The sequence below is a fragment of the Pogoniulus pusillus genome, chromosome 9 (assembly GCF_015220805.1).
Source record: "Pogoniulus pusillus isolate bPogPus1 chromosome 9, bPogPus1.pri, whole genome shotgun sequence".
NCBI lineage: Eukaryota > Metazoa > Chordata > Aves > Piciformes > Lybiidae > Pogoniulus > Pogoniulus pusillus.
Genome location: NC_087272.1, coordinates 2,565,251 through 2,578,865, shown reverse-complemented (window position 1 = coordinate 2,578,865; position 13,615 = coordinate 2,565,251). Strand labels below are relative to the sequence as shown.

The 13,615-nt window shown below is 52.1% G+C and overlaps 1 protein-coding gene across 1 annotated transcript in view; it reads right to left on the bottom strand.

Moving 5' to 3' along the window:
• The window catches only part of GRID2 (glutamate ionotropic receptor delta type subunit 2), a 1,033,277-nt gene that overhangs the window by 70,272 nt on the left and 949,390 nt on the right, over positions 1–13,615 (bottom strand). Inside the window, exon 14 of the mRNA XM_064148337.1 lies at positions 7,218–7,384. Within this exon, the coding sequence (XP_064004407.1) occupies positions 7,218–7,384 (167 nt within the window). The remainder of the gene's footprint in view (positions 1–7,217; positions 7,385–13,615) is intronic.

Below are 13,615 nucleotides of genomic sequence, written 5' to 3'. Positions count from 1 at the left end.
GTGGCTGTGAGGAGGAAGTTGTTGAGCATGAGAGTGGTGAGAGGCTGGCATGGGTTGCCCAGGGAGGTGGTTGAGGCCCCATGGCTGGAGGTGTTTAAGGCCAGGCTGGCTGAGGCTGTGGGCAGCCTGCTCTAGGGTAGGGTGTCCCTGGGCATGGCAGGGGGTTGGAACTGGCTGCTCTTTGTGGTCCCTTCCAGCCCTGACTGATTCTGTGATTCTATGATTCTACAAGTCTATGGTTCTGTGATTCTCTGATTCTCTGAATCTGTGATTCTATGGTTCTGTGATCCTATGATTCTATGGTTCTGTGGTTCTGTGATTCTATGGTTCTGTGATTCTGTGATTCTATGGTTCTGTGGTTCTCTGATTCTGTGATTCTGTTATTCTGTGATTCTATGGTTCTGTGATTCTGTGATTCTATAATTCATTTTGGTAAAGCTCACTAAAATGCCAACATAGTTCAAAGCACCTCTCTACTGCAGTAGAGAACGTGAACTATTAATGTGAACATTTGCTAATCCCATACAGTGAAATCTATTTCCCTCTGTGTTTAGCATGCAGGCAGCAGCAGCTGAAGGTTGTGCAGCCTTTTCATTAGGAAGAAATGCAGGGATGATTTGTGAAAACCATATGGCAGCAATTATAAGGAACAGCACTGAAAGAGGTCTGAGAACAAAGCCTTGTAAGCTGTGTTGTAAACATAGTTTCTCTTTCACGTGTTTCCTTCCTGCACAGTGCTTCCCAGCTCCTACCTGTACATTTGTATTTATGGGCACAATCAGAAGCACAATGTAAGATGCTTCCATGAGGCAAATACAAACCCAGGCTGGGCAGTGAGTGACTGGAGAGCAGCCCTGAGGAGAGGGACTTGGAGGTGCTGGTGGAGGAGAAGCTCAGCAGGAGCCAGCAGTGTGCACTTGCAGCCCAGAGAGCCAAGCAGAGCCTGGGCTGCAGCAGCAGAAGTGTGGCCAGCAGGGCCAGGGAGGGGATTCTCCCCCTCTGCTGTGCTCTGCTGAGACCCCACCTGGAGTAATGCATCCAGCTCTGGAGCCCCTGGGACAAGAGGGCTGTGGAGATGCTGGAGAGTGTCCAGAGCAGGGCCAGGAGGATGCTGAGAGGGTGCAGCAGCTCTGCTGTGAGCACAGACTGAAAGAGTTGGGGCTGTGCAGGCTGGAGCAGAGGAGGCTCCCAGGTGACCTTCTTGTGGCCTTCCAGGATCTGAAGGGGGCTCCAAAAAATCTGGGGAGGGACTTTTGAGGCTGTCAGGGAGTGGCAGGACTGGGGGGAATGGAGCAAAGCTGGAGGTGGGGAGAGTCAGTGTGGAGGTGAGGAGGAAGTTGTTGGTGATGAGAGTGGTGAGAGGCTGGAATGGGTTGCCCAGGGAGGTGGTTGAGGCCCCATGGCTGGAGGTGTTTGAGGCCAGGCTGGCTGAGGCTGTGTGCAGCCTGCTCTAGGGTAGGGTGTCCCTGGGCATGGCAGGGGGGTTGGAACTGGCTGCTCCTTGTGGTCCCTTCCAACCCTGACTGATTCTGTGATTCCATGAAGACAGAAGTAAGAAATGAAGGGCAGCACACACACGTTCAGCATGAATGCATCTCTCTCAGGCTCTCTGGATTCTCCAGAAGGTGTAACCATTCCATGCAAAGTCCAATTTCTCCCTTCAGCTATTAGTCCTGATAATCTGTGAGCTACTTTCTCTCTAGTTTTGTGTATCCACTCACAATCTCTCGTGGCCCAGTATCTCACAAATCAGCTTTTGCTTCATTCACTTCAACACTCATAACTGCAGCACAAAAAGGAAAAGGAAGAAATCTGAGTTCCTATTGACTCCTGATTGTGATGGTTTGGGAGTTACCTGCTCACCCCACTCTTATGAAGTCACCCAGGCTAGACTCAGCCAGCTGGCAGTTAAGGAATGAAGCTTTGTATTCACAGCTCAGCACAAGACACAAGCAGACAGTTACAACAGTTAGAGCCATGGACAGCAACAGACAGGTTAAAGGTGATACAGACACACAACAGCCCTGCCAGAAACCAGAGTCCCCAGGAGGGGCTCCCAACCACCCTGCCACCTCCTTTCCACCCCTCTACCTTATCCCAGAGGTTGCCTTACATGCAAGGTGAGGATGGAGGGTTGGTAAGGGGGGTTAGAAGCAGAAGGATTAGTTACACAGCAGAATCATTGAATCAACCAAGTTAGAAGAGACCTCCAAGCTCATCCAGTCCAAGCCATCACCCTGCCCTGTCCAGTCAACCAGACCATGGCACTAAGTGCCTCGTCCAGGCTTTTTTTGAACACCTCCAGAGAGGGTGACTGCACCACCTCCCTGGGCAGCCTGTAGTGCTGCTTGGGGTTGTTGTGGCCAAAGTGCAGAACCCTGCACTTGGCCTTGTTCAGTCTCATCTCTTGGCCTCTGCTCACCCATCCAGCCTGGCCAGGTCCCTCTGCAGGGCTCTCCTACCCTCCAACAGCTCCACAGCTGCTCCTAGCTTGGTGTCATCTGCAAACTCACTGATGCTGGACTCAATCTCCTGGTCCAGATAACCAATAAAGATATTGAACAGGACTGGGCCCAGCATTGACCTTTGGGGCACACCACCAGTGCCAGCTACCAGCTGGATGTGACACCATTCACCACCACTCTCTGGGCCTGGCCCTCCAGCCCAGGGAGAAACACAGACTCCAAGAGACACACACTCTGTCTTATCTCTGTTTGTGTTCATGCTTTTATCCATCTCAGCAAGCCTGTGAGTGCAGCAGCCATCACCAATGTTTCCTTTTCACAGCCTAGCATCTCATTTCTCTCACTAAACTATTCCAATTAGCCTCAAAGCAGCACACCAAATAAAGAAATCTGACCTTGGGAATTCATTGAAGTCTCCTCATGCTCCAGACTCCCTAAGCATTAAATGGAAGTGGCATTTACTTTCCACAGAGGGATGCTAATATTTAAATGTTACTCTGAAGATCCACAGATAAAGAAGAGCTATAGATGTGCAAATCTTCACTCTCCTTTCTGCTTTCCTTCAGCTTCAAGGTGTAACAGCAAACTGAGACAGGGAAGATGTGTTAGGAAATAAACCTGCAGGTGGAAATGTCAGGGCTGCACAGACCAATGATCCTGAAGTTGCTGAAGGCAGCCTAGCAGAAGGAGATGTGACCTAACCTCTTCAGGTACTGAAGGCTGTGATGAAGAAGGTAATTGCTTACCAGAGCCAAATGTGACTGTTTCCCAGGGCACTGACAACTGAAACAAAACAGTCCCTAAGGGGCAGCTTGGCTGCCCCCACCCTGACTTGCACAGTGGTGACAGCAGGGACGAAGACTGCTCACCTGTGCAAGCATGAGCCGTGCCATGGCACCTGCCAGTTCCACAGAATCACAGAATAAACCAGGTTGGAAGAGACCTCCAAGCTCATCCAGCCCAACCTAGCACCCAGCCCTGGCCAACCAACCAGACCATGGCACTAAGTGCCCCAGCCAGGCTTGGCTTCAACACCTCCAGGCACAGCAACTCCACCACCTCCCTGGGCAGCCCATTCCAATGCCAATCACTCTCTCTGACAACAACTTCCTCCTAACATCCAACCTAGACCTCCCCTGGCACAACTTCACACTGTGTCCCCTTCTTCTCTTGCTGCTTGCCTGGCACAAGAGCCCAACCCCACCTGGCTACAGCCTCCCTTCAGGCAGCTGCAGACAGCAATGAGCTCTGCCCTGAGCCTCCTCTGCTGCAGGCTGCACACCCCCAGCTCCCTCAGCCTCTCCTCACAGGGCTCTGCTCCAGGCCCCTCCCCAGCCTTGCTGCCCTTCTCCAAACACCTTCCAGCACCTCAACATCTCTCTGCAATTCAGGAGCCCAGAACTGGACACTGCACTCAAGGGGTGGCCTGAGCAGTGCTGAGCACAGGGGCACAAGAACCTCCCTTGTCCTGCTGCCCACACTGCTCCTCAGCCAGCCCAGGATGCCATTGGCTCTGCTGCCCACCTGGGCACTGCTGCCTCAGCTTCAGTTCCTCTCTCCCAGCACCCCCAGCTCCCTCTCTGCCTGGCTGCTCTCAGCCACTCTGGCCCCAGCCTGTAGTGCTGCTTGGGCTTGTTGTGGCCAAAGTGTAGAACCCTGCACTTGGCCTTGTTAAATCTCATCCCATTGGCCTCTGCCCACCCATCCAGCCTGGCAAGGTCCCTCTGCAGGGCTCTCCTACCCTCCAACAGCCCCACAGCTGCTCCTAGCTTTTTGTCATCTGCAAACTTACTGATGCTGGACTCAATTCCCTGCTCCATATCATCAATAAAGACACTGAACAGGTCTGTGCCCAACACTGATCCCTGGGGGTCAGTTAGCTGTATTCAAAGGCAGCCTGTGAAACTCCTCCATCTCCTCAGAGCTGTGTACCCAAGCTTGCCTGGGGAATGCTCTGACTTAACACCTTGGCTAACACCTGTGACCTCCACCCAATGGAAGCATCTCACAGGAAGATTACAGGGAGATACTTTCCCTCCTTCATTTTGCATGCAGACCTCAATCATTTCAGAGACTGAGATCTTTAGCAAAGCCCAACCTGGTCATGGCTGGAATATTCCTCAGTAAATAAATGTGTATGAGGTTAACTGTGCTGCATAAAGCACAGAGACCTTTCACTGGAATTAATTTTTCCATTGATCCTCTGCACTTTTGTGTTACTGCTAAGTCGGCACAAAATTCAGCCAAATCACTCCTGGCACAGAATGGATCCAAAGAGTTCAAACCTTCTCTCTTCATGCAGGGCAGAGAAGGCTTCCTCTCAATCTTCATGCTGCTACCTGTTGACTGCTTTCCTCATCTACCTCATTTTATGACCTGAAGGCAAAGGCAGTAGCCTCAAAGAAACATATTCACACAGTGTAATGGTTCATGCTTGCTATGGCAACCACGCAGAAGAAATCCCATCAGAGCAGCTGCAGAAGTCATGACAGAGGAATTGAGTGCAGCCTCAGCAAGTCTGCAGACCACACCAAGCTGTGTGGTGCAGCAGGCAGGCTGGAGGGCAGGGATTCATCCAGAGGGAGCTGGGCAGGCTGCAGAGGTGGGCACAAGCCAAGCTTAGAGGTGCAACAAGACCAAGGGCAAGGTCCTGCAGCTGGGTCGGGGCAATGCCAAGCACAAATGCAGGCTGGGCAGTGAGTGGCTGGAGAGCAGCCCTGAGGAGAGGGACTTGGGGGTGCTGCTGGAGGAGAAGCTCAGCAGGAGCCAGCAGTGTGCACTTGCAGCCCAGAAAGCCAAGCAGAGGCTGGGCTGCAGCAGCAGAAGTGTGGCCAGCAGGGCCAGGGAGGGGATTTTGCCCCTCTGCTGTGCTCTGCTGAGACCCCACCTGGGGTACTGCATCCAGCTCTGGAGCCCCTGGGACAAGAGGGCTGTGGAGATGCTGGAGTGTGTCCAGAGCAGGGCCAGGAGGATGCTGAGAGGGCTGCAGCAGCTCTGCTGTGAGCACAGACTGAAAGAGTTGGGGCTGTGCAGGCTGGAGCAGAGGAGGCTCCCAGGTGATCTTCTTGTGGCCTTCCAGGATCTGAAGGGGGCTACAAAAAAGCTGGGGAGGGACCTTTTAGGATATCAGATAGTGGCAGGACTGGGGGGAATGGAGCAGAGCTGGAGGTGGGGAGAGTCAGTGTGGAGGTGAGGAGGAAGTTGTTGAGCAGGAGAGTGGTGAGAGGCTGGAATGGGTTGCCCAGGGAGGTGGTTGAGGCCCCATGGCTGGAGGTGTTTGAGGCCAGGCTGGCTGAGGCTGTGTGCAGCCTGCTCTAGGGTAGGGTGTCCCTGGGCATGGCAGGGGGGTTGGAACTGGCTGCTCCTTGTGGTCCCTTCCATCCCTGCCTGATTCTGTGATTCTATGATTCTAAGTTTGTGAGGTGCATCCCAACACGAGATGAGAGATTAGGTGCAGTATGAAGAAGGAGCATGAGATTAGTCCCTACCTTCTCCTAAAGCAGGCTGTGGCTATCACACTTTTTACATGCTTGGTTGCCTTTCACATTTCACACCCATCCTGATGTGGGAATCAATACCAGAGCGCAGCAGAAGTTCAGCCAAGGCACAGCACAGACATTAAATTTAGTATGTATGATCTTAGTGAGAGCACAGCACCAGCAGCACCTCGAGACCTCACTTTTGCACCCTTGCCTACTAAAAGGCTCTTTTCACTGAAATGGCAAAATTCTTCTCCTTCAGTGTCCAAGTTTTCTTTTGTTTTATTTTTCCCTTGAAGAAAAAGCTTCTGTGAGAGGAAAGGCTGAGTTCTGAGCAGGTGTGGAGCTATTGGAAAGGAGGAGAGCCCTGCAGAGGGACCTGCACAGGCTGGATGAGTGGGCAGAAGCCAATGGGATGAGATTTAACAAGGCCAAGTGCAGGGTTCTGAACTTTGCCACAACAACCCCAAGCAGCACTACAGGCTGGGGCCAGAGTGGCTGAGAGCAGGCAGGCAGAGAGGGAGCTGGGGGTGCTGGGAGAGAGGAGCTGAAGCTGAGGCAGCAGTGCCCAGGTGGGCAGCAGAGCCAATGGCATCCTGGGCTGGCTGAGGAGCAGTGTGGGCAGCAGGACAAGGGAGGTTCTTGTGCCCCTGTGCTCAGCACTGCTCAGGCCACCCCTGGAGTGCTGTGTCCAGTTCTGGGCTCCTCCATTCAAGAGAGATGTTGAGGTGCTGGAAGGTGTTTGGAGAAGGGCAGCAAGGCTGGGGAGGGGAGGTTGTGGCCAGGAGGAGGTTGCTCTCTTCTCTCAGGTGGCCAGCACCAGAACAAGAGGACACAGCCTCAGGCTGTGCCAGGGGAGATTTAGGCTGGAGGTGAGGAGAAAGTTCTTCCCTGAGAGAGTCATTGGACACTGGAATGGGCTGCCCGGGGAGGTGGTGGAGTCGCCGTCCCTGGAGCTGTTCAAGGCAGGACTGGACGTGGCACTTGGTGCCATGGTCTGGCCTTGAGCTCTGTGCTAAAGGGTTGGACTTGATGATCTGTGAGGTCTCTTCCAACCTCGGTGACACTGTGACACTGTGACACTGTGATACTGTGAATAGTGCTTTGTGTCCAAGGCAATGAAAAGTGATTAGTCCTTCGTCTCCAAGGCAATGAACAGCTAGGTAAGGAAGGAAGAGGACTGCAAACACAAGATGTCTCTTTGGAAACAATGAAGTGAAAAGAAGGGCTGAGAAAGACCTGTTAGAACTGCTCCTCCTCTCCAAGCCCTTACCTCTGTGAGAAGACATCTCGGTAGGGGCTGCCGTGCTGCAGCGCGATCCCATAGCCTCTGTCCGCAACGGTGTTCCCGACCGTGTAAAAGGAGCAGTCTGCGTCGTTGATGGCCACGTACTCCAGCACTGCTGCATCCCAAACGAAGGCATAGTTCCCATATTTCACCTACAGGCAACAGAAAAAGAGCTCAGAGCACAGATTGTCAAGCCCCAAAGGAGGTCAGTGCACCTAAAACTGTGACAGTGTCAGCGCAGTCTGTTCTTCAAACGAAGTGAAGCTTTGGTCCCCCAAAGCTGATAGCACAGAAAGGGGTTTGGAAGTGTTTAGAGAAGGAGACTCCACAGGAAATGAAAACAGGCTCTCTCACAGGCTCACAGGATGTTAGGGCTTGAAAGGGACCTCTGGAGTGCTTCCAGTCCTATCTCCCTGCCAGGGCAGGACCAGAGAATCTAGCAGAGGAACACATCCAGACAGGGCTGGAAGGGCTTCAGAGAAGGAGACTCCACAACCTCTCTGGGCAGCCTGTGCCAGGGCTCTCTCACCCTTACACTCAACAAGTTCTTCCTCATCTTGAGGTGAAACTTCCTGTGCTGCAGTTTCCAGCCCTTGCCCCTTGTCCTATGCCAGGGCACAGGTGAGCAGAGGCTGTCCCTGTCATAGAATGATAGAATCAGTCAGGTTGGAAGAGACCTCCAACATCATCCAGCCCAACCTAGCACCCAGCCCTGTCCACTGTCCCTTCCTTCCTGCCCCCCAGCCCTCAGCTCTTGACAGACATTGCTCAGATCCCCTCTCAGCCTTCTCCTCTGCAGCCTAAGCAGCCTCCAAAAGCTCTCAGCCTTTCCTCCTCAGGCAGTGCTGCAGTCCCTGTGGCATCCTTGCAGCCCTCCCTTGGGCTCTCTCAATGGATCCCTGTCTCTCTTGAACTGGGGAGCCCAGATCTGGATGCAAGATTCTAGATGGGGCCTCACTAGAGCAGAGTAGAGGAGGAGAAGAACCTTCCTTGATCTGCTGAACACACTCTTCTTAATGCACCCCAGGATACTCTGTTCTCCAGGGAACAAAGGAGATATCAGCTTCCCTCCATCAGTGCTAAACTCCACTCCAAATCCCCCATGAAGCTTTTTCTCTGAGCCATACAAGTGTTGAGAGGGGACAAACATGGGAGAGCAGTCCTGGCTACCCAGATGGAAAGCCACCATTCAAGATGGTCTACATTTCAGTTGTGCTTCAGGTTGCCATGAATGTCCTTTTGGGCTGTGTGAGTGGTTGTGGGGAAGACCATGCCAACTAGATTGTTCATGAGGTCATGGAAACCATTTAAACTGAGAAAAAAAATCCAAATCAACTCATTCCAGTGAAAATTCCCTGCACCATTCTGCAGCTTTCCAGCTCCCTCACACACTGACAAAAGAAACTTTATCCTAGCTGCTTTCCTTTGAAGCAGAAACACGTTTACATCCTAGCCCCATTGAAGAACCATAGAAATGCCGGTTAGAAAAAGCATTCCTTCTGCTTATAGACCCAGTCAGGAATGGCCTAGCCTGGAGAGTGATTGGCATTGGAATGGGCTGCCCAGGGAGGTGGTGGAGGCACCATCTCTGGAGGTCTTCAGGAAAAGGCTGGATGAGGCACTTAGTGCCATGGTCTGGTTGATTGGATAGGGTTGGGTGCTAGGTTGGACTGGCTGATCTTGGAGGTCTCTTCCAACCTGGTTGATTCTATGATTCTATGACACTACATTGCTAAGAAATAGAAGGTATGACTGAGAAAAAAAGCATTAAAAAGATAATGACTCAGCCTGGCAAAGTACCATGATGTGCAGACAGTGAACAAGGGAAAGTGCTGACAAAAGCAGAAGAACAGAAGGGGGGGAAAGGAGTCCTGAAAAGGATCAGATGGAGTTTCCAAACAAAGGAGCTAAGGAGAAGTGGGGTTAAAGAGAGGAGTAATCTTTGAGGTGATGGAAAGAGCAGAGGGTTATGATTTGACACTTGTTATTGTCCTAACTCACTCTTTTAATGTCCTAGTGTATTGAATTCACCTAAGTGCTTGTAAAGAGACTTTTCAGCTGCTCAGCTGGCCAGGGGAAATTCTCTTGATTTGACTGCCTTGCTATAAACCAACTCACAGAGAGAATACATCACAGTGGTAAAAGCAGTTACTGTCAATAGTATCCATGATGAAGTGGTACACATAAGAGCTTTGGAGCAGCCCTGACAACATCACAGCTTGGCTTCCAACAAAGATACTACTTCCCATAGATAAGATCACAGTGAGCTTTGGTTAAAGTCCATGGGGCAGGAAAGAAGCTGAAAAGGGAGGGACTTTTTAGGATGTCAGGGAGGGACAGGACTAGTGGGAATGGAGCAAAGCTGGAGGTAAGTTCAGCCTGGCCGTGAGGAGGAAGTTGTTGAGCAGGAGAGTGGTGAGAGGCTGGAATGGGTTGCCCAGGGAGGTGGTTGAGGCCCCATGGCTGGAGGTGTTTCAGGCCAGGCTGGATGAGGCTGTGGGCAGGCTGCTCTAGGGTAGGGTGTCCCTGGGCATGGCAGGGGGGTTGGAACTGGCTGCTCCTTGTGCTCCCTTCCAACTCTGACTGCTTCTATGATTCTATGAAAAGCCAGAAGGGATCATCCCAGCCACCTACCTTGAACACAGATTGCTCCATGCAGCCAAGTACCTCCTTTTTACCAGTTTTCCCCTGTCCACTTACAAGTCTAAGGAATTCAAATCCGTGGAGCAGACCTAAGTTGCTACTGCCATGCCTGCAATCACTCTCACAGGGTCACAGAATGTTAGAGGTTGGAAGGGACCTCCAGAGATAATCTGGTCCAACTCTCCCTGCCAAAGCAGGAGCACCCAGGGTAGTCCATGCAGGAGTGCATTGTGGTGGATGCCATTGGCTTTCTTGGCCACCTGGGCACACTGCTGGCTCATATTGAGTTGCTTGTTGGATAGAACCCCCAGGTGCCTTTCCAGCAGCCAGCCCTCCAGCCATGATCACAGGATTCATCCAGGTAAGTTTGGGAAGTCTCCAGAGGATACTCCACAACCTCTCTGGAAATCCTGTTCAGGGCTCAGGCACCCTCACTGTAAAGAAATTTCTCCTCATATTAAGGTGAAACCTTCTCTGTTCCAGTTTGTATCCATTGCTCCTTGGCTTATTGCTGTGCACCACCACAAAGAGCTTGGCCCCCTCCACTTGACACCCACCCCCCAGGTATTTGTACACATTGATCAGATCATAGAATCATAGAATGATAGAATCAAGCAGGTTGGAAGAGAGCTCCAAGCTCAGCCAGCCCTACCTAGCACCCAGCCCTGGCCAATTAACCAGACCATGGCACTAAGTGCCCCAGCCAGGCTTGGCTTCAACACCTCCAGGCACAGCCACTCCACCACCTCCCTGGTCAGCCCATTCCAATGCCAATCACTCTCTCTGCCAAGAACCTCCTCCTAACATCCAGCCTAGACCTCCCTTCAGGCAGCTGCAGACAGCAATGAGCTCTGCCCTGGCCTCCTCTGCTGCAGGCTGCACACCCCCAGCTCCCTCAGCCTCTCCTCACAGGGCTCTGCTCCAGGCCCCTCCCCAGCTTTGCTGCCCTTCTCTGGACACATTCCAGTACCTCAACATCTCTCTTGTGTTGCAGTGCTCAAAACTGAACGCAATACTCAATGTGTGGCCTCACCAAAGCAAAGTCCAAGGAGACAATCACCTCCCTTGTCCTGCTGCACACAGCACTTCTAATACAAGCCAGGATGACAGTGGCCTTCTCTTCCCCAGACCAAACAGCCCCATGGCTCTCAGCCTCTCTCCTTAGGGAAGATGCTCAAGTCCCAGGGAGGTGGTGGAGTGGCTGTGCCTGGAGGTGTTGAAGCCAAGCCTGGCTGGGGCACTTAGTGCCATGGTCTGGTTGCCTGGCCAGGGCTGGGTGCTGGGTTGGACTGGCTGAGCTTGGAGCTCTCTTCCAACCTCCTTGATTCCATGATTCTATGATTCCCCCAATCATCCTCATGGCTCTCCATTGGACTCTCCCCAGCAGATCCCTGTCTCTCATTATGGAACTGTTCCTCTGACAGCTTTCATTGCTATTCAAGGGATTTATCTGTACTACTTTACTGAAGAAACCCAAACCCCAAAATAACAACAACAACAACAAACCCAAACCAACAATCCAAAAGCAAACCCAAAACTCCAACAACTCATCCATTCTTAGGTCATCTGCAGTTATTTCTCCTTTTGCAGTTCTAACACTCTCATTTTGGGGCTGACATAAGTTAATTATTAATGAACCTTGCTGGATACAGCTTGCTTTAATCTTCCCTTGCAAATCAGTTCAGCTCTCCCATTAGCCTTGACACTGCTTTTGAACAGTTTCCAACCCTTAATTTTTCTACATGAGAAAAACACCTGTCTGGCTGAGAAGGAATCAGTTAGCTGGCAGCTCAGGAGACAAATGATTCCCTTTTTAGCACACCCTTCTTCAGAGATTCATAGGTTAAACCATCTGCCTGGTTAAGACTGGTTTGAGCTCGAAAAAGAAACAAGAATAAAATGCTGCTGGAGTAGAGCATCTCTGGATTGCTGCTAGAGTTACACTGATTTGCACTCACAAAGAAGGGGTAGCTACACTCTGAAGAGGAGGGGATGGTGTGCTCTGTGAAGGGAGAAGGGAATTTCAGCAATAGAAAGTCAGACAATTAAATATCTGCATCCTTCTCTCTCTCTCTCTCCCTCTTAGCATGAAAAGCACATTCTTTTGGAGCTTTTCAATACTGAAGACTTCCACTTTGCTCCTCAAAATGAACAGGAAAAATTCCAGCTCTGCATTATGAGGAGGTTACAGTCAGTCAGTTAGGGGGGATAAATGAAAGTAAAATCTCCATGGAAGGGGTAAGGCTCTTTCTTAGATCTATGTCTATGTCTGTGAATCTGTAAGTTCTTCATAGAGAGAGTGATTGGCATTGGAATGGGCTGCCCAGGGAGGTGGTGGAGTCACCATCCCTGGGGGTGTTCAAGGAAAGCCTGGCTGGGGCACTTAGTGCCATGGTCTGGTTGCTTGGGCAGGGCTGGGTGCTAGGCTGGACTGGCTGAGCTTGGAGCTCTCTTCCAACCTGCTCAATTCTATGTCTATATAGCACAGAAACATGCAGGTTGGAAAGGATCCCTAGGATCACCAAGTCCAACCCATAACCCTACTCAACAAGATTCACCTTAAACCATAGCCCTAAGCATCACACCCAGACGACCCTTAAACACATCCCGGGTGGGCGACTCCACCTCCTCCCTGGGCAGCTCATCCCAGTCCCTGAACACTCTCTCCATGGAGAGCTTTTTCCTGATGTTATAGAATCACAGAATCATAGACTCAAGCAGGTTGGAAGAGACCTCCAAGCTCACCCAGCCCAACCTAGCACCCAGCCCTGCCCAAGCAACCAGACCATGGCACTAAGTGCCCCAGCCAGGCTTGGCTTCAACACCTCCAGGCACAGCCACTCCACCACCTCCCTGGGCAGCCCATTCCAATGCCAATCACTCTCTCTGACAACAACTTCCTAACAACATCCAGCCTAGACCTCCCCTGGCACAGTTTGAGACTGTGTCCCCTTCTTCTGTTGCTGCTTGCCTGGCAGCAGAGCCCAACCCCACCTGGCTACAGCCTCCCTGCAGGCAGCTGCAGACAGCAATGAGCTCTGCCCTGAGCCTCCTCTGCTGCAGGCTGCACACCCCCAGCTCCCTCAGCCTCTCCTCACAGGGCTCTGCTCCAGGCCCCTCAACAGCCTTGCTGTCCCTCTCCAAACACCTTCCAGCACCTCAACATCTCTCTTGAATTGAGGAGCCCAGAACTGGACACAGCACTCCAGGGGTGGCCTGAGCAGAGCTGAGCACAGGGGCACAAGAACCTCCCTTGTCCTGCTGCCCACACTGCTCCTCAGCCAGCCCAGGATGCCATTGGCTCTGCTGCCCACCTGGGCACTGCTGCCTCCTCTTCAGCTCCTCTCTCCCAGCACCCCCAGCTCCCTCTCTGCCTGGCTGCTCTCAGCCACTCTGGCCCCAGCCTCTAGTGCTGCTTGGGGTTGTTGTGGCCAAAGTGCTGAACCCTGCCCTTGGCCTTGTTCAGTCTCATCCCATTGGCCTCTGCCCACCCATCCAGCCTGGCCAGGTCCCTCTGCAGGGCTCTTCTACCCTCCAACAGCTCCACAGCTGCTCCCAGCTTGGTGCCATCTGCAAACTCACTGATGCTGGACTCAATCCCCTTGTCCAGATCATCAATAAAGATACTAAACAGGACTGGCCCCACCTCCAATCTAAACCTCCCCAGCCTCAGCTTGAAGCCATTGCCCCTTGTTCTGTCTTCAATTACCTGTGAGCAGAGCCCAGCAGCAGCCTCTCCA